Source organism: Micromys minutus, assembly GCF_963924665.1.
Source record: "Micromys minutus genome assembly, chromosome: 16".
In the NCBI taxonomy this organism is placed as follows: Eukaryota; Metazoa; Chordata; class Mammalia; order Rodentia; family Muridae; genus Micromys; species Micromys minutus.
The window spans coordinates 26,281,778-26,303,662 of record NC_137985.1 but is presented as its reverse complement, the minus strand read 5'-3'; the positions used below and the strand labels follow the sequence as shown (position 1 = coordinate 26,303,662).

The 21,885-nt window shown below is 42.5% G+C and overlaps 1 protein-coding gene across 1 annotated transcript in view; it reads right to left on the bottom strand.

The window, feature by feature from the left end:
* The window catches only part of PRDM10 (PR/SET domain 10), a gene marked incomplete at its 3' end in the record, with an annotated part of 94,371 nt that overhangs the window by 45,175 nt on the left and 27,311 nt on the right, over positions 1–21,885 (bottom strand). Inside the window, exons 2-7 of the mRNA XM_080929673.1 lie at positions 17,050–17,232; positions 14,701–14,865; positions 12,462–12,521; positions 5,852–6,059; positions 4,168–4,409; positions 1,987–2,190 (exon numbers count right to left, since the gene is read on the bottom strand). Of these exons, the coding sequence (XP_080785799.1) occupies positions 1,987–2,190; positions 4,168–4,409; positions 5,852–6,059; positions 12,462–12,521; positions 14,701–14,865; positions 17,050–17,118 (948 nt within the window). The 5' untranslated portion in view covers positions 17,119–17,232. The remainder of the gene's footprint in view (positions 1–1,986; positions 2,191–4,167; positions 4,410–5,851; positions 6,060–12,461; positions 12,522–14,700; positions 14,866–17,049; positions 17,233–21,885) is intronic.

The following is a 21,885-nucleotide window of genomic DNA, read 5'->3' as shown; positions in this document are numbered from 1 at the left end:
TTCTTCTAGTTAAGCTCTATTCCTGCATTTCTCCACCTGCATCTAGTGAGGCTGTATGTACAAAACACTGTTCCTGCTTTCACCGTCTTTTACAAAAACCTCTTCCATTCAACTGCTTCCTTTTTATCTGTTCTGGTTGGTGGGTTGATTGATTGATATCTCCCTCCCTCCCCACTCTCTCACCTCTCACTTCTGTCTCTCTGTCTCTCTGTCTCTCTCTCTCTGTCTCTCTCTCTCTCTGTATGTGTGTGTGTGTGTCTGTCTGTCTGTCTGTCTCTCCCTCCCCCCCTCTCTTTCTCTCTCTCTCTTGTTTTGTTCTTTGTACTGCTAGGTATCAAGCCAGGAGTATTGCCTATGCTAGATAAGTTCTGTACCCCTGAGCCAGGTTCCTAGCCTTGGCATTTATTACATCTTACTGTTCTTATTTGGTTCTGCCCATCATCACCCCCACAGTTCCATCTGCTGTTCAGAAGAGAACTGGGGATGTAGCTCAGCAGCTCTCTACCCAGACCCAAGTGAGCAGAATGAGGGAGAGTGGGTGAAACATCTTCCCGCAACTAAGAAGGGTTCTTTTCATTCTTTCAGGACTTTTTCTTTATTACAGAATGGACTGGAAGTAACACTTGCTAGTATAAACCTGTAATCCCAGCAGCTAGGAGATGGGAGCAGGAGACCAGGGATTCTCAGTTACTCCTGAGATCTAGAATGTGAGTTAGAAGCCAGCCAGAACTTTGGAAGGCCCTGTCTCTTACAGTCCTGACAGCCTGACCACAATCCAGTGGATGCTCACCCCCCACAGCACAAACCAGAATCAATGTGTTATTAATTTTTTTTAAAGGATACAAATTTGGGGAGAGAGTAGCGAGATAGGGGAAGCTCTGGAATGAGTTAATGGGAGGAAGTGGGAGTAACTATGACCAAAATACATTGCATGAAATTACCGAAGAATTAATAAAAATATTTTAAAAGACCCTAACACGAAACAGACAAAACTTCTGTGTCAGTCGAGCACAGTGCAACATGCCTGTACCATCCGTGTGAGGGAGACTAGGCTGGCTAGGCACGTTTCATTTAAGGGCAGCCTGAGTGCAGGGAGATCCACAGGCCCGGATGCAGCTCAGAGGGTGACTGTCACATTAAAATACCGAAATTCAACCCCTGGCAGTGCAAAAGAAGACAAAAACAAAAACAAAAAACAAAAACAAAAAAAAAAAAAAACAAAAAACAAAAAAAAAGCCAGAATGTTCATTTACATATAGAATCATAGCACAATTTTATTATGTCATTGAATTCATAAATAAATTCTAACAATTATCCTCAAAAATTATTTCTGAAATCAGAAGCCAACACATAGAATTCTTTGAAAAAATTAAATTTTTAGATAAAGAAATCTTAGGCATACATCTGAATCTCAGTTTATAAAATCTCCCATATTACAAGTAACTCTTCACCTTATCACCAGCACCAGTCTCCCCAGCACAATAAGGGCCTCACCCCACACTTAACCCCTTGGTGTAGGCCCCTGAGGAACATAAAATGACCTAGTCCCTTTCCGTTTCATTGACAAGGTTATTATAAGTCTACAGTGCACAGTACAGTCAGTCCTGCTTGTTCAAGGTTCCACCAACAACAGAGGGAATATACATGAGTAACATCACTATCTGTTCTGAAGGGAAGAGTTTGCTCACCCCTGTTCCCATACATTAGGCATAATGACTATTTACACAGCATTTGTATTGTAGTAGATGTTATAAATAGCTAGAAATTATCTGAAATGTATGTAAGGACATGCATGGGCTCTATGCACATACATATGTAAGAGATTTGAACATCCACAGTGTTTTGTAACCGTGAAGGGGAGGGATCCTGCAACAGGAAGGCTGAAGTCACTCAATAATAAAGGAATTATCAGAAAAGGTTCCTTTTATAGGAAAGAGCCCTAATCATCACCCTGGCTGGCAGGCAGCTGTGGGTCCAGCTCTGTACCTTCAGTTCCTGCTTGGGCTCCACGTTCTTTATTGTTGTATAATACACATGGTGGCCATACTGGTAAGCTACCAGGTTCTGTTCTAGGTGGTTCTGGGCTGGGCGCACAAACATCATCCAGTTACAAAGGGTCTCATCAGACAACTCAAACCACAGGTCTTCATGCAAATCCCTGTCTTTTCTGTCTCCTTTATCAAGAGAAACCTGTAACCAAAGAGAAGGTGAACTGAACTGGGGTCCTCAAGAAAGAAAGGCAATACACAATCTTAACTGCTGAGCCATCCCTCCAGCCCTGATGAAGCATGCTTTTCTTTTAAATATGCTTTTATTTTGTTTTCTGTATGTGCCTGAGTATTTGTCTGTGCACCACATGTGCACAGGCACCCACAGAGGAAGAAGTCAGATTCCCTGGAGCTGTGGTTATAGATGCTTGTGAGCTGCCATGTGGGTGCTGGGAACAAAAGCCTGTTCCTCAACAAGAGCAACGAGTTCTCCTAACTGCTGAGCTGTGTGCCCACCTCTGCCATTCCCTGTGAACTATTCTTTACCACAGAGAGCGCCAAAGGTCAGACCTACTCCAAGATTCAAAACCTTCTGTGCACAACTGTCCCAGCACACAGAGCACAGCCACAGACGTCTCCGTATTCAAGGCTTTCTTTTGGACATGGGGTCTAAATATGTAGCCCAGGCTATACTGGACTCACAATCCTCCTGCCTCAGCCTCACAACTGCTGGGATTATAGGTGTGTGCCTCCGTACCAGCCCTAAAATAAAAACTTTTTCAAATAGGTTCTCATGTAGCCCAGGATGGCCTCAAACCCACTATGTAGTCAAGGGTGACCTTGAACTTTTGATCCTCTCCCTCTTGAATGCTGGGATTACAGGGCAGATGAGCATTCCCTTGACCAAGTAAGTTGCCTCCCTAGCTCTCCATCATATTGTTTGGAAGAGAAAATGCAGTTAGCATGGTGGCATGAGCCTTTCATCACAGCACTTGAAAGCATGGTGATCTCTGTTAGTTTGAGGCTAGCTTGGTCTACACAGAGAATTCCAGTACAGCCAGGACTATATAGAAAGGCCCTACTTTTTTAAAAATTAAATTAAATTAAAATAAACAAAAGAGAAAGTACACCAAGCCCCCATATTAAGAGTTTAACTTTATGTTCTCCCTGTTCCCCAAAAAAGTCCTGTGGGAATCCTAAAACCTCGATTCCTCTTATGTGACTACAGTGGAGTCAAGACCTCTAAAGGGGTCTCAGATTAGGCTAACATGGCATCATCAGGGCAGGCTGCAACCCAGTAAGAGGGAGTATGAACACAAATATACAGTGGGAAAAAACAGCCTGCCAACATCTTCATCTTGGCCTGGCAGTGCTCAGAGCTTTGAGAAATACATTTCCATTATTTAAGCTACCCACAGGTATATACAGTGTGCACATGTGAAGACACTGGGAATCTTTTTTTGAGACAGACTTTCTCTGTGTAGCTCTGACTGTCCTGGAACTCGCTCTGTAGACTAGCTGGCCTCACACTCAGAAACCCTCCTACTTCTGCCTTCTGAGTGATTAAAGGCATGCGCCATTGCCCAGCTTCCTCAATAGCTCTTCATTTCATTTCCTCAGGCATCTTTTGGATTCAGTCTAGTTAGGCAGCTCCAAGGAGCCTGTCTCCACTTTCAAATGACTGGAATGACAGGTAGGTCACCAAACCTACTAGGCTTTTCGTTGTTAGTATTATGTGGGTTAGTGTTCTAACCTGCATGTATGTGTACCACATGTATGCCTGGTGCATGTGGATGTCAGAAGAAGGCACTGGATCACTTAGGACTAGAGTTCTACATGTTATGAGCTGCCATATAGTTGCTGAGGAGCTGATCTCTGCTCCTTATGCTTACATGACAAGTGTTTTGTCTTCCCCCAAACACCCTGCATTGTTTTAAGATGAGAGCCCAGCATACTACTTATAGCTCCCCATAACTACCTATCTCCAAGCTCTCAGCAGATGCCATTACCACTTCTAGTTTACTAAGGATGCAGAGCAAGTTTCCACATAAGCAACTTAAAGCACGGAAACAAAATTAGCAAACAGCTGGAATGACCTGGATAAAGAGACTCGGTGCAAAATATAAGTGTGCGTTGGAAAGTCTTACATAGCAGTGCAGTGGGAGGAAGCCCAAGTTACCTTGAGATGAATGTAGCAGTCTTTCAGCTCCGATCCCCTGACCAGTGGCCCCTCCACTGGGCCAAACTGAGTGCGTTTGGGAATCCGTCTTTTGGAGAACACTCCCCCAAGGAACCTATCTATGTAGAGGACCAGAGGCAGACTGGCTCGTGCTCGGGTGAGCACAGGCCGGTTAGGGATCGGATGCAAGGGGCCATGCTTTGGGCACACAGAAGAATGTGCATTGTTACACTCTTCACACCCTGCAAGAGAAAGAAAGCTTAAGGAAAAGTCAAATACCTCGAAACCTCTTGAGCCAATGAAAAAGGTGCTGACCTAAAAATAATCCCAGATCTAAGTTTTCAGGCCATATTCAGTTAACTCCTTCATGATGCTAGCAATCTACTATAAAGTACTACCTTTCATAACCCAGTGAGAATGCCGAAATCTCCTCCTTAAATCATGCTAATCCCTTTATGCCTGCTAAAATAGGCAATTCATGACAATTCCCTGCTAGTCGGTGGTTCCAAACAGTGGACACAATTTACAAGTGAATTATGAGAAAAAATGAAAAGCTTGTTTGTTAGATGTTGCAAAATCTGATGAGACAAAATCATTTTAATAAAGCTATTGTGGGATCAACCTTGACAATACGGTTAGGTCTACTTCCTCCTAGTGAAGGTGAGAAGCTGTAACACAGGGGCAGTCTAAGGCGAACAGAGAATGCTATTCACCTCAGGCTGCATGGCCTGAGGGGTGCTAAAATGTGTCTCATCAGGATCCCACCTTTATTACTCAGACAGAACCAGTAGTCGTGCCCTGGCAAAACCATATATTTTCAACTGATGCAGAAGTCTGCATTTGCCTCAAGCCAGGAATGCTTGCTCCCGTTCCAAGAGGAGCCCAGAAGAGATAGTCAGGGTCGCAAATCAGAGACAAGTAACCAGGCCAGAGTTCAAACTCACACACCTCCCTCTCCAGTATGTGGTAATCTGGTTTAGGTATTTGAAATTTCCACAATTCTCAAGTAATGTAAAGTGACTTTGTATTAATATTTATAAGACAACTGCCTTGAAAACTGATTCAGAGAAAAACAAAACAAAGTTCTTTGTTACATGGGCTTACCTATGGGGATGAGTTCTGCCCCAACCAGACATGAGGGTTGTGCAAAGCCACAAACTTGCTCACTCAGGAGAATGAGGTCAGTCTGCCACGTGGACATGAAAATCCACAGAAAGAAACAATGAACTGGTAGGTAAACATGGAAGCCTGAGCAGGCAGGACAGAAGGACAATTCAGGCTGTGGCATCCCACCCAGACCTGGAGTCAGCTCTTCCCAGGCACTCAAAGTTATGACCTTCAGAAAGAGGCCAGCCTAGAAAGGCTGTGGAATGTATCTGTGCAGCAATGACTGCAAACCTGTACGTATTCTTAAACATTCCATGAGAGAAACAGAACAACACAGTGCAGAGACGACCGAGGCCAACTCACTGTAGCGATTAAGAGCCCCCAGTGTGAATGCCTGGTTGTTCACTCACTTCACCCTGGGACCTCTTCTGGGTTTCAGATTCTTTATCAGTAAAAACAAACAAAACCAGAGTCAGGAGCTCCCTCCTATGGCTGTGCCAGTGTATGGGATGGACGATCACTGAACACATGACCACACTTGCACATCTTCCTGACAGAGTCCAGTGCCTGCACTTACACAAATCATGGGGATCAAAAGGCCGGGGTGGGTCAGGCTGCCAGTCATCCACATCTGTGTCTTCAGCATCCTCTTCCTCCTCTTCCTCTGTATCCTCATCCTCATCCTCTTCTTCTTCCTCTTCCTCTTTTGCATCTAGTCTGGCAATTGGGTTCTGCAGCGTGGCCAGAGGGTCCGAACCATCCACACTCTCAATGGAAGGCAGCACCTGGATATGTACAGGTAATGAGGCTGGGACAGGAGCTTAAGGGGCAAAGCAAGCAGGCAGGTACCTCTTTTAAGCAAACTAGGACCCACATGCATGCACAACAAATACACTCTTGACAGAACATCTTTTTTACACTAGTTTCTTGCAAGGCTAGATTTTATCCATAGGCAACTTTATCTAAGAGTCTAACTTCCTTTCAGATGTCTAATGCCTTTGGCTTTTAAGCTCAATTCTCCCTCCTCACCTTCTGCCTCATACTGGGCAGACTGAGATGCCTTTGACACACACCAGTAAGAGGTTCAAATCTAGTTCCACTCCTTGCTTGCACAAGACATTTCATATTGGCTTAATAGACCTGCCCTGCCTCCCAAGAGACTTCAAGTGCACACATATCTTTCCATTGCCTCCTGCACGGGTTACTTGTAAAATCTTTGGTCTTTATATGTGAATTAAATCTGGGACAAGGATCCCTCCTTCCTTCTAAAAGTGACTATATCACACAGGGAAAGGAACATCTGGCTTTTTCAATTACTTTGCTTTTCTAGGAACCTGTGTTTGTATGATGTTTTATATATATATACATATATGTGTGTGTGTGTGTGTGTGTGTGTGAGTACACTTGCCTCTCTGTGCATATATGCAAGTCAGATATTAACATTAGACTGCTGCTTTTTGAATTCACTTTTCATCCTTTTCAATTATTATTATGTATATGTCCATGAATTCAGGTGCGCAGAGGCCAGAGGTGCTGGAACTCCTTGGAGCTGGAGTTATAAGTAGTTATAAGACACCTGATATGAGCGCTAGGATTTGAACTAACCACTGAGCCATCTCTCTTGCCTCATTTTCTTTTTTGATGCAGGGTCCATTGCTGATCTTGAGCTCATTATTTGAGCTATAATGGCTGGTAACCAGCTCCTTGTATCTCCTTGTCTCTGATCCTACAGCACTGGGGTTGCAAGCACAGAGCACCTGCTCATTTGTGTGTGGGTTCTGAGAACCTACACTCCAGTTCTCATACTTACACAACAAGCATTTTTCCCACTGAGCCATCTCCCCAGCCCAGCTTATTATTTTTCAAAGACAGAATTACTATGTTGCCCAGACAAGCTCTCCAAACTCCTAGACGAAAGTGACCTCCTGCCTCCTGAGTATCTGGGACTACTCATTTCCCTTAGTGTTTTGTTTTGTCCTGCTTTGTCTTTAGTGCTGGGAAGAGAACACAGAGCTTTCTGCATACGAGGCAAGTGTTCTAACACTAAGCTACATCCCTGCTTCACTTTTCAAGCTAAACACAGGGTATAACACATGGTTAGTACAACTTCATAACTGATAGCTCTCCTTTGAAACACTCTGAAAGGCTTAAGTGTTTTGGAAAGAATGAAAGAAGTGAATATTCTCTGTGCTTAAGTCTGTTGCAAATAAGCAAACATTTAGGTAACATACAGGATTAATGTTACTTATCACACATGCAGAAAATATATGGGACCCTGCAAAATGAGTGTTGCATGCTACACACCACCCTAAGTATCCTCTCTTCTGCCCATATTAAACCCATGTCCTTCTTAGTCACTTAACCGTTTAACTGGGCCTGCCCCGTTTTTCTTTATCTGTCCACATGCTGGTTTCCTCTCCTAGGATGCCATTCCCTTGCCTGCCTTCAAAATGCAACCAGGTTCTCCAGAAAGCCACATCTGATACCCTGACCCTCCTGTGCTCTCAACATCTACTGCAACTGGAGAAACAGTCCACTTGTCCAACAGCTCTGGGCCTCAATTCCTCCCCAGATAGCCAGAACATTTGAGAAGAGGCTATCACATCTGACCACGCACATCTTCTGCAGGTCAGAGCCTAGGCCTTTTCCCCTGGAATTCAGTAGAAAAGTCTAATGTTTCTGTCATGTAATACAAATATTCAAGAACTCAAAATCCCTAATTTATACCATCATTTTTTCATACAGCCAAACTTCCAGCTTCTTGGTCATCTTGCCTGTTTATTCCCTAGTAAGTTGCACATATCTATGAACACGGCATCAGACCACACTAGCATATGACAGTCACCTTTCTACTGCCAACTTAGTAGACTACATTACTTAGTAAACTTAGACTCACAGATACCCGGTTATTTCCCACTCATCTTCCTCCCTGATTTTTTAAATCAGTCTTGCTATGTAGTCCAAGTTGCCCCTTAACTTGTGAACCTCTTGCCACTGCCTCCTAAAATCTGGAATTATGGGCATATGCCACTGTCTTAGGATTTTACTGCTATGAATAGATACCATGACTAAGGCAACTCTTAAAAGGACAACATTTAGTTGAGGCTGGCTTACAGATTCAGAGGTTCAATCCATTATCATCAAGGTGGGAGTATATGTAGCCAGGCATGGTTATACATGAGTTTAATTCCAGTACTTAGGAGGCAGAAACTGGCAGAACTCTGAGTTCAAGGACAGCCTGCTCTATACAATGAGTTCCAGGACAGCCAGAGATATATAGAAAGACCTTGTCCCAATAAAGAACCATCAGAACAGCCTTGAACTCATGATATTTTTTGTCATCATTTCCCAAGTAGCTGGGATAGCAGTCATGCAGCTGCATGCTTGGCCTGTATGTGTTTGAACATGCAGTCGTTTAATCCGAAAGGCTAGACTTTTACACAACATTCGCTATACCTCAGACTTTCAGAACATTTTCTTAATGGGGGAAGGGGAGGAAAGTAGGAAGATATTTGCCTCAGCCTCAACACAGACTAGATCCTCCTGAAGATGGGCAGAGAAAAGGGAGTTTTCTGGCAGTACAACCTCCTCAGCCTCTTCAGTACATCCTGCAAGGAAGGAAGCGACTTCATACCCACTCATCACCTTGAGCAGTTTACTTCTCCACCTTCTCTAAGCCATTTAAGCTCAATGCCAATGTTATCTCCATTGAAGCACAGAATACACACTTCTCATAGAGCCTGTCCCTATGCAGAACATTCCAAAAAGATGCACTCACAACTCAGAGTTACTCTACAGCTACAGTGAGACATTTTTTTTTCTCAGTAGATGTGGTTACAAGAACTCCGGTTCAGCAAGGCTGCTGCTGGCTTCTCAACACTGCTGAGAAAGCTGGCATGAAAACAGCCATGACAGCATTCCCATTTCCCATACTTCAGTGTTAGCTTTGAGGACTGGTGCTGAAACAGATGTGAACACAGAATACCCGAAGCACAACAAGCACTGTGGGGAAAGCAGGGAAAGTATCAAAGAGCATTCTGGGCAAGACCTGTCTATGTGTAAATAGCATGGATCTAAACACACAGAGGAATGCCCTGCAGCTTGGTTTAATTCAAATTCCCAGCATTTACTGAGCTAGGTATGCATCTAAGTTCCTTTGAAATGTCGTATGTCTCAACCCCCAAGCTGAAGACATGAAATTCAAGTTCTACCACTACTTGGCTTTTCTCCCACATCACAATAGCCCCTGTGGAATTTAGTCTATTCAAGGAAGGCAGCAGCTGTAAACACCCCCTACTTTGCTCCTTCTTGAATACTAGGCACCAAGCTAAATACATTCTCCTGGTAATGGCCAGGCAGTGGGTAAGTGACCCGTGTGTACCTGGTTTACACAGAAGAAAAGAATTTAAAAGGAAGCTGCTAGTCCTGTACATTTCACAGTCATACAATCAAACACTGTGAAAGGAAAAGGAATTAGCTAAATGTACTGTACACTTTCTTCTTCCCACTTAATGCCACCCTGTGATTAATTTCAAATCTACACAATGCATTTCAGGACACGATTAATCTGAGAAGTGAAACAGGAAATGACACTGGACAGCAATGAGTAAGACAGAAAGGCTCCTACTGGGCCCAATTATGAAGACAGCATAGTTTCCTCTGTGTGTGGGAAGTCACACATGCTGATTTTTGGAAATCAAGAGAAGTGAGTTCGGCCATGTCTGCACACCACTGCTACCTCGATTAAGATAATGGAGTGAACACACAAAAAGAGCTTCAAACAGATATTTCTACCAGTAACAACAAAAAAGAAGCCTTTCAGCTAAGGCAGAAAGAGAAAAAGAGAAAGGTAGAAACTCAGACAGATAGACAGACAGAGTTGGAGACGTAGCTCTGTGATACTGTATATTCCACAAGGACCTGAACTTGACCCCAGCATGAGGAACAGGAAGAACAAGCCCAAGCAAAGCTCCAGGCCAACGCCTATAGTCACACTATTTTATAATGCCAGGGTTCACAGAGCTATCTAAATACAATTTTCCTTTTATACAAAACATAAAAGGACCAGATTATTTCGGGAGATTGGAGAAGATGAAGGGCTCTTTGAGGTGTAAATAGAAACAAACCCATCAATTAAAACATGCCAGAAGAGTAAAACAACAAAATGTCATTTTGTCCATCAGATTATCAAGATTTGAAAGGAATGAAAGCACACCAGTGGAAGACTAGAAATGGCATTTGCATGTAGTTGACAGGAATACAAACTTCTTCAAAACCCAGCAGCAATCGACAAAGAATTGTCAAAATGCTCATCTTAAACAAGACATGGTGGCTCACACCTGTAATCCCAGCCCATGAGAGGCTAAGGCAGAAAAATACCATACCCAGGGCCAGCTTAGGCTACAATGCTAACCTACTACCTCGAAAACAAAAACACCAAAAACCTGTGTTCTTACTCATAAGAACAAATCTCAAATGCATCAAGCAGAACAATGTAACAAATTTCATATCCTTGCCAATTAGATTCAAAACACTAACTGATCTCCCACCCTCTTCACCTCTCACTAGGTTACTATAAAGCAAACCTACAGGCTTTATACACTATCATCTTTAAATAGTTCAGTGTGTGTGCATATACATATTTCTATACAGTAACCTTTAAAGTTTACATATTATCACTTTTAAGAACTTACTGTTTTTTAGTGTAATTTAAAATCCTTTAGTGCTGCTATTTTCCCCACTGTCTCCTCCTTACACTTGGTCCACTATCTGGATCCAAATGAAATCTATATACAGCATTAACTGCACTGACACATCCAACTCTGATAGCCACTCCCTAAGCGGTTATTTGTGCGAAAAGTCAGGGGACACAGCTCAGTAGTAGAGTGCTTGTACAAACAAAACCAAAACAATACAGCAACAAAATCCAAGCAGGTTATCTGGATGGGACTCGGCTCCACTCATACAATGTTTGTGCCACATGCGCAGAAGACCTGGGCTCAATCCCCAGGACACACAGTAAGTGTGATGATGTGTGCCTTTGATCCCAGTGTATAGGAAGTGAAGGCAAGAAGATCAGAAGTTCAAAATCACCTTCAGCTACATGAGTTTGAGCCAAACAGCTTAGAATATAAGAGACCCTGTCTCAAAAATCAAAGTAAGTAAAAACCCAAAACCCTAGGCCATTTCATTTCTCCTGCAGCCCACATACAAGGTTTAACCAGTAAGTCTTAGACATTTTTGACTCATCCAGTTTGTCTGCCATGCATCCTGTCAGTTGCAGACTTAACAGACTTGGTCAGACTCAGGTCTAATTTTCTGGGATGAACACCTCATGACATGACACATCAGAAAGTATACAGCACTAGGGGACTTAATGGGCAGCCATCCCTCTTCGGGCATAGTAAAGCTGAGGCACCTACTACCATCTGGTTCATCCATCAAAACAGCCCTCAGCCTCTTTCAGGTTGCTACTGACAACAACCGCCCAGAACTACACTTCATCAGGGAATAAAAGAGGTGCTGTGTTTATTGTCTGGAAAAAAAACATTTCTCTCTCAAGTAACTGTGGAGGAACTCCCTGAGCATGAAACTCAGGATGAAAGGCTTGCCAGCTTTCAGAGTATATAATGGCCTGAGTGTTTCTGTTTGTCTCTTCCTGTCTGTCTCTCTTCCAGCTTGCCTTTCTCCTGAAACAAAGCCTAGCCACGGAACTCAACCTGGCTTAGAACCTGTGACTCTCCAACCTCTGCCTCCCAGGTGCTAGTGTTATAGAGGCACCAGGTCAACAACAGCAACAACAAACCCTTATGATCATTCTTTTATTGGAAACTTGAACAAACATTCTACTTATGTTTGTATATATGTGTGTCTGATATAATGAGTCACTACTATTCTGCTCAGGCTGGTCTTGACCAGGTGGACTCAACCAATCCTTCTGTCTCATCGACATCAGAGGTATAGGATTACCTTTTAAAACTTCCCTAAACATTCACTTTTTATTAGCAGGCTATTCCAATATACTGACTTCAGTGTGTTAGTATTATGTTCTGTTGCTTTCTTTCCATTCAAGAAGTTAGAAAGTGTACATACAAAACCCAAATACCCAAGGTGGCACAGGGTAGAAGGATGCAGGAACATGACAGCCATCATATTACTACCAAATGCCACAAAGGACTTTCCATTACCTGTTGAGCTGTGGCATCCTGTTGAACATAAGCTACCTGGGCTGGATCTGTAAACAGAGTCTAGAGAAAAGCAAACATATCAATAAATTAGACTGCTCACCTACACAGGAAAAAATGACTCTACTAAGCACCAACTCTTAGGAGAGTTATTTTGACTCACAGCTAGCAATCCTTTATTAATGCAGGAGATAAAGACAGTATGCTTACACCTGGCTATAGCCTTTCATTCACAAGGCTCCAGAGATTGAAAAAGCAAACATCCCAAAAGGCTAATCTCAGGCAAATCCCCTCTTGAGGTTGAATGTCACAGTTAATTAAAAGGCATGTCACACTAACATAAAAGACATGCCATGAACAGAGTGCACCACTCAGGCTGAAGCCCACTCACAGAGAGACCCGAGAGGCAGGAGCACAGCCGAGCGTCAGGATCCCGGGCTTATAAGCTATTACAAAAGGAACATGTGGTTATCATCAGAAAAGTAGAAAGAGCATAAATTAAATGTACAGCCTATGGATTCTTTTTTAAATAAAACCAATGGGTACAATAATGACAATTAGGAAGCTTAAGCAAGATAAACACATAACAACTAGAAAAGGAGAATTTCCATAAGTTACAACTAAGACATGGTCAGTATCTCCAATCCAGAAAAAGTCACTCTGTCAAATCTGTTGAAAAACTTTGATTTGCTTAATACTTTCATAAACCTATGGGAATAAAAAATGGTTAAATCTGAATTCCAGAAGAACTGGTGTAGGAACTTGAGATTTCTTCACTTTGACATTTTAAAAATGATGGAAATTCAGACATTTACTTAGCATCGTAATAAACGAGCACTTACCCACAGGCTATTCTTTCCTGACTCTGGGTGTACTTCAGTACAGTCAGAGGACTAACACTAAACCCAGGCTTTCCAACAGGACCACGTGAACAGTGACAATCTCATCTCTGTACAGACTGGAAGTGTGTTCATGAGGTGAATCCCACTTTTCCTTAAAAGTGATGTGAGCTTCTTGATAAAATATTACACAAGGACAATCTGATGACAAGGATTCTACTATAAAAATATACATTTAAAAAACAATGTGGGGCTGGAGAGATGTTTCAGCAGTTAAGAGCACAGCAACCACATGGGGGCTCACAACCATCTGTAATGAGATCAGATGCCCTCTTCTGGAGTGTCTGAAGACAGCGACTGTGTACTTATAATAAATAAATAAATAAATAAATAAATAAATAAATAAATAAATAAATAAATAAATACAAATGAAGCCAGACATGGTGGCACATGCTTTTAATCAAAGCACTCACAAGGCAGAGGCAGGCAGATCTCTGTGAGTTCAAGAACAGCATGATCTACATAACAGTGAGTTTCAATTCAGCCAAGGCTGTGTAGAAAAACCCTGTCTCAAAAGAAAAAAGCAAAGTTCCAGGGCGGACAGTACAGGCCACTGGTAGAGCAGGTGCTTAGTGCACATAAAGGTCTGGGTTAACACACAACACAAAATGAATAACTAACAATAGGACAAAGTGTTGCATTCTGACTACAGCCTCAACCTTTGTTAGTATGTGTGAGAACAGTATGTGGGACCTGTTTATATGTACTCTATGAAACATATGTATACATGTAACACATTATAAACACTTTGTACACTGTAAAGTGCCAAAAACATTTATGGAATATGTATCTTTTAAAAACTCCAAGTCAGTGGCAAAAACTAAAAGCTATATTGTAAAGCTTTTGTGAATATATACCATGACTTCTATTATAGTCCTATAAACTACTAAGTTACTAACAGACAACACCATAAGCTGGTAGTAGGATGCTTTGCTCACACATTTAACTGAAATTATCTGTATGCTTTCATTGAGCCAACTTTGATTTAGCTTTACACTATGTAATAACATACAGAACAAATGCTTGGTTCTAGATACTCAGTAAAGGTAACAAATTGACAACCACCTCAGTGGTCACTGGAGAGAAAGGCTGACATGAGACTGGGGTTCTGACTCATTTCTGCATTTAATTTAAATAAATGTACCACCTCTTTTATTGCCAAATTAGCTATACATTCCTTGATAGCATAAATCTTATCAGAATGTTTACCAAATCAAAACATCAAGGACAACAACTGTGACCCATAGCAAACATAATTATTAATGAATATAATTAATATTATAATATTAATATGATAACATATTATGAATTAATAAACAAGTAAAAAACAACCCTTCACATGCCTGTGCAGCTTCCACCGGGTGGATGTACACCAGTGTGTGCTCTGGACCGTCCACTGACGTGTAGGAGGCACCATCTGCTGTATACACCACCTGCTGGGGTGGACGAACTTGGTCATCAGTGTATACAATCTGAGCCACAGTTCCAGCATCCGGAACAAAGTGCACCTGGGGAAAAAGCAGTCAACTATGTAGCATCTGTCTTTATAAAGCAAAATCAAACTCACAAAGGCATACAGCCAACCAAGCACAGCTGAGCTGAAACACCCCTAACTCAAGGAAAAGAAGTCCAATGTGCCTTCACCCATGCTGAGCTAGAGCCCAGAAGGCAGGATGCACAGACCTTGTTGGTAATTTACTGCTTAATGTCAGAGAGTTGACTTGAATTCTTTTGCCTTAAAAACCCAATGCAAATAGATAACTTCTAGTGTACTCACAAGGGGGCAATTAATTGATCATGAAAAAGCAACTGGAGATTCTTGTAGGATATCACTGTTAAAATACAAAACATGCATTGCTTTGTGATGAAGACCTAAAAGCAATTGCTTTCAACACATCATAAAAAGTTTACTTCATAATGAATACTGCTTCTCAGCAGACACATTAAAATGAGGTCACTTTCACTCCTACATGCTGTTTCATATGTGGAGGACATACTACATGGAGCAAATCAGGAAATGCCACTGAGTCAATGGATGTGGTGCAACTTTTCCTCAATAGTTAGGAAGTAGAAGACTTTAATGAAGTACTTTTAAATGATTCTGGTCAAGTAATTCAGCTGTCCATGGGGAAGTATTTGTCTGTGTCCTAAGAGAACTAAAATAACTGAGTTGTATGAAGTCCTCTCCAAGTGTTAGGCAACAGAAGACTGACTCTACGGGGCCCCAGCATGGCATGTGCCTCGTCCCTGAAACAGAGAGTCTACAGGTTGATGTTCTGACATCTGGGTTGGCATCCTTACTCTTCTACTAACATGCCACTGGCCCTAATGTTTCAGCGGCAGCTTTCTCCAGTAGGAAATAATAGATTTCACAGATGACACATAAACTAACTTAGTGCCCAGAAAGAATGCTAGAGGCCAGGTGTAATTGAGCACCACAGGAATACAACAGCTTTCCTGCTAAGTGATTAGTCTGTCTTCTATACACTCTCAATTTACGCCTGAAGATAAAACATGCACATGGGTTAGGCTCACAGTGCATCTGCACAGCTTTCCTTGCTGTAAGGTAAGCTTGTAATGTCAGATTTATAATCCTATAGTTTTCAACTTTCTCATTCATACTAAAGCTTTAAAATGGGGGACAGACATTTTCCTCAAAAAGAAAGAGAGAGGGGGGGGGGGGGCTAAGCTTTCCCACTGTCCCCACTCAGTCTTTAAGAAGAATTGCAGAACTTAGGAGCAGAAAAGACTGAAAATAAAGAATGTGGGGGGTGGATCCTGACCACAGATCCTCACATGCAGGGACCTTGACCAAAACAGAGCCTCACAAAAACATTTCCTTTTCCCCCCTCAGCCCCCCTTCTCAGTCTCACTATATAACCCAGACTGCTTGGAACTCACTAAGTAGACCAGGCTGTCCTTGAACTCAGAGATCAGCTGCCCCACTTCTCACCTTTGTTCCTACTTTGAATAGACAAGCATATAAACTAACAAAAGTCACCATCAAAATAGTTTCCATGAGAAAAGCAGTGCTCCTGTCCATTATTGTGCTGAAACAGCTCTGAAATCCCTTTCTCTAAGTTATATTACGTAATCCTGATTACTTACAAAGTGTTTGTTACCTCTTAAATTAAGTAATATTTGCACATTTAAGTCTTTCAAGGTTAACTTTCTGATTTTACAATGGTATACAGTTATACAATTCAGTGAAAAACTGGACTCAAACCTCATGTTTATCAATCATATTGTTTAAAACTGAGTTTATGGATATAGCTCGCCTTCTGTTATCACTTGGAAGGCAGAAACAGGCAGACCTCTGAGTTCGAGGCCAGTCTAGGCTGTGTCTTAAAAGAGAAGATAGGTCACTTACTTTATGAACATACCTTAGGATTCATTATTCATGGAAAACTGAAACATTGGCTAAGGTAAAAGCAACCAGCAAAGGCTTGAGGTTTTCGGACCAATGGCACAGATAAGGAGGACAGTAAAGCACCATCGAACAGCAAGGTAAAGTCTAGGGAGTAGATGAGTTCTACCCCACTTTCATGAACGCTAAGTGCTAATGCATTCCTGCTTCTCTAAGTTCTCACATCCACTCCCTCCCAGCCACTCTCAGCAGACACAAACACTGCTGTGTCTTCAGCTGTCAGCGTCTACCCAACCGAAACAATGTTGCCAACAGTGTCCTTCACCTGTGCAGTGTTCTGTTCATGGTCTGCAGCCGTTGGCCACACATGAGAGCTTTCATCTTTGGGATCCATCTTCTTGTTGGACAGCTCTGAAGCACCTACAGCAGCAGCGCAGCACAGAGAGCACTCATCTGTCTCGTACGAGCTGCGCACATGTGCTCATGGAGGGCTGAATCCACAGCACCCCTGAGAAGAGACAGGAAACGGACCGGGGTTAAGTGGATGGCCATGTTCTAATAAATTAGATAGTTGGGAGCTGCCATATGGTTGCTGGGAATTAAACACAGAACCTAGGACCTCTGGAAGAACTGTCAGCGCTCTTTAACCTCTGAGTCACTGCTCCAGCCCCAAGGTAAGAGAGACTCTTTAAAAGATTATTTTTATCTTTGGGGCAGAAAAGGGCTCAAGACACGGTTTCTCTGTGTAGCCCCAGCTATCTTGAAACTCATTCTATGGATCAAAGTGGCCTCACCTGTTCTCTGCCTCCCACATGCTGGGATTAAAGGCAGGAGCCACCACTGGCTTTAAAAACTGATTTTTCAGGGCTGAAGAGAGATGGCTCAGCAGTGAAGACCACTGGCTGTTCTTCAGAGGTCCTAGGTTCAGTTCCCAGCACCCTCATGGCAGCTCACACTGTCTGTAACTCTAGGTCGAGAGGATCCCCAAACACCTCGGAAAGGCATACATGCAGTCAAAACACCAATGAACATGAAATGAAAATAAGTAAAAATAACTTATTTTTTAAAGATTTTCTTATTTGTATGTATGAATGTGTGCTTAGTGTTTGAGGAGGCCAGAAGTAACCATTATATTTCCTAAAATTGGAGTTTCAGATAGTTGTGAGCCACCATATAGGTGCTGGGAACTGAACACAGGAATCCTCTGCAGGAGCAGTAAGTGATCTTAATTATTAACCCACCTCTCCAGCCCAGGAAGACAGACTCTTTTTAAGGTAATGCTCTTCCCTTTTGATGAGAAACAATGGCATCCCACAACATCACACGACATTCATTCATCATGCTTGATATACTTCTGGCCACTTCCACCAAATTAGACAGAGGAAGGCGGCAGTCAAACAGGAACGATTGCTGGCCAGCATCCACCAGAGTCTTCTCCGTTATTAATAAAAATATGATGAGAGGCATGTTCCTATACCACACATACTCCAATCTATACACCGAAATGAAGCCCAGTGAAGCCTTCATGAAAGCCTGGAATAGCCTGTTTCTGCTTTCCTCACCTTGCCCCACACTGCCCCCACCATATTCAAAGGTATCCAAAACATTGGAAATGGCAAAGTCGCTCTAGTCATTAAAAACCCCCAAGCCCTGTAACAGCCAGGCCCAGGTGGTGGGGAGTAGAGACAGGATCCACACTCCAGCCTTCATGTTTACTAGCAGTGCATGGCTTTGACCCCAGCACTTGAGAGGTAGAAGCAGGCAGAACTCTGAGTTTGAGGACAGCCTGGTCTAGAAAGTGGGTTCCAGGCCAGCCAGAGCAACTATATAGAGAAACCCTGTCTAGGAAAGAAAAAATTACCCAGGCTAATCTCAAAATCCTGGGGCCCACGTGGTCCTTTTGTACTGTCTCATGAAACGACTAAAGTGACAGCTGCTCTGTCACTCAGTTTACCTCCACATTCCTAAGTAACTAGTTCCTAAAACTGAGAACACTGTCTTACAGACAGACATAAGACCACAGTCAAATCCCATAGGCAAAACCATGACAGTGAGTCTGGAGCAGCAGTTCTGCTGTGCTCACATACTTCCTAGGATTTCATCAGCTGTTGATTTTACTGTCCTTAACAGCCAGAGAGACAATGGTTTTCTCCCTGACTCTGATGCAGACTGACATCAAACACTGCTCGCTGTGTGCTCACTGTCATGTCATGTCTCCCTGTAAACTACACTCCAACAGCTTCCTGTTGCTGGTCTTCTTCGGTGACCTTGACACTTTTGACACATACAGAATGGTCTTCAGTTTATCTGATATTTCTCTAAGGTTAGAATTTGAGATATGTATGTTTAGCAAAAATATCGCAAAAGATATGCAGTAGTTTCCTTCTCATCAAGAATTAGAGACTCTATACTCAGAAACTCCTAGCCACGGGAGTACTTGGACCAGTACAAGTACTGATATCCCTGCAGACTGTACACAACCCCACATGCCTCCTCTTAGTTTAATTTCTAGAAAGGTGTTTTGTACTTTGAGGGAAAGGTGGAACCCAGGACCTCACAGATGAGAAGCAAGCAATTCACACTGAGCCCAGCCTGTTTTATTTCTTTCATGTTAATTTTATTTATTTCTAGTTTATAAGTATTAAATAAAATTGCCTGAAAATTAAGAGTATAATATATATATACATATATATATATATATATTTCTATCCCTCCAACCACAAACATGAATTATTGATGCCTTACAAGGTAACAGTTCTTCGTGTGTTTGTTCTGTGTAACAACCTATCTTCTGCACTGTTCCATCCTCATACATGGTCTTCATTTTTTTTATTCCAGCTGCATAATTTCTTTGTATGAATATACTGTAGTTAATTTAACCACCCTTATGTTGATAAACATGTAGGTTTTGGGGACCTATGAACATGAAGACCGGGTTCAATCCCCAGAAGCCATAAAAGGAGCCAGGTGTTGGAGTTGGTACGTTCTAGACCAGTGAAAGACTGGGTCAGGTAGTCAGTTTCTGGGGACTGACCCAGGGTTGCTCTCTAGCCTCCATAAAAGCGCATATCTATACACCCCATACATAGCAACCCTCACACACACATGAGTACTGGGAAAGCCATGCACTGCCACACCTGGCCACTTAGGTTTGTGCTGATCTTTTATGTGTCATGATGGCAATTAACTCTGGACATAATCTGGGGTTATGAAGGCTAATGTCTCATATTCTTTTTTCCATGAAGATACTACAACAGTTGAAGTGCTATGTACAATAAGACCATTATTAGTTTCTGAATGACTGGTCCTCACCTACCCTGCACCCAGCACTCTGAGCACACCTGGGGCATCGAGCTCAAGAGTATTAACAAGCACCTGAGACAGCCTCGGCTGAGAGAAGCATGGGAATGGTGTGGGCTCCCGGGTGCAAAGTGGTTTAGCATAATGTTTGCTACAAATAATCAGTCACTTTTCAAAAGTTATCCAATTGTGTTACAGTCTCCTCCCTGCTTATCTTAAGCCTCTAAGTTCCTTAGACACCAGAAGAACACTTTGTTAACTGCTGACATAGGACGAACTTGATTTTTCTTGAGTAAAGATACCCTAATTGCAGAATGGGGACAGGGGAGAGGGTGTCTAACTCAGAGGTGTGCTGAGATCACTTCCTAAAGGAGATGAAATGTAACAGATGTTAGGAAGAAAGCAAACACCAAGAGGCGCAGGACAATAATTCTGAACTGAAATGTCTTTGTTAAATCTTACTGGATCAAGAAACGATACATGATGTAAAACATCTGCAACTACATAGAACAGGGTTTGGGAGGGACAGGGAAGAATCAATTCTTAGCATGTACACAAGGGAAAAGACACAGAGCAATCAATCTGTTTCTCAGAAAAGACAGCAATAACTTTTAGCAAAGAGGATGAGACTCCCTGTCCACAAAGGCAGTTCCCAGTAAGTTCCCAACACCAGTAAACACAGCACAGTGTGGTAGCAGGAAACACACATTTGGTCTTTGTCTCCTTTACCTGGCAGGTAACTCTTAAGTCTCTGGCCTCTACAGAGAGTGCTAATGACACAGCTGATGTTGGCAGGCTGGGGAGGTTCCCAGTGGGTGCTGGCTGCCAAGTGAAGACTAAAAGATTGTGGATTCAGTCCTCCTCAACTGCCATCTGTCCAGCCTCTTCAAACACCTTCTTCTCAGGCATTTTTTACTTCCTGCCATTCACCCATTGTCCTGTCCCAAACTCTTAAGAAGTGTGTAGAGAATGACACAGATTAAATTTAGCACCAAAGGCCAAAAATCAAGCATAAGTCTCCAAAATGACATTTTAGCCAGGGTTGGGATAGCTTCCAGGAAGAAGTCTGTCTGGAGAGAGCAGGACGCCTCCCCACACCTCTCCCTCTCTGTGTACAATCGTCTCAGTTCACTGGCATCCACCGTACCACTCTGTACAGGCCAATGGACACCAAGTGTTCCCAGAGGTCCATGAGACACTCAAGTGAAGAATGGAAATCCAGCCGTGGGAAAGGGAATGTCAACTTAGAACAGGCCATGAGAAGCACAGGAAAAACAAGCTGCAGTTGTTACTGCCATCTCTAATACAAATCGGCAGCAGCCTTGAGGACTGAGTCACCAATCTGGGGGAGCTAAGCCATCTTCAGAAAGACAGCATCCCAACTGAATTGCATTTAGCCGGCTTTTTTGTTGTTGTTGTTGTTTGTTTGTTTCCTTTGTTTTGTTTTCCTTGCTTTTCTTTTTTTTTTTTTTTTTTTTGGAGACAGGATTTCTTGTGTAGCCCTGGCTGTGGACCAGGCTGTCCTTGAACACAAAGATCCACCAGCCTCTGCCTCCTAAGTGCTGGGATTAAAGGTGCATGCTGCTGGGTCTTAATGATATACAATTGTATCTTTTGACATAAGCATCTTAAATTCAATAAAACATGGAATTATTTGTGATCACACGAATAATGCAATATTCAAGAAATGGTCACAAAGCTTTTCACCTCTGGTGAACACTGAATACAGTTTTTAGTACACAGTAAGCACTAAAGAGAAAAGGTTGTCCATAGCTCTGCCCCATAGGACACAGCATCTAATGGGAGAGCTAAGAACTAACTTCTTCGTTCACACACATGGCACAAACTGATAGAGGTGAAG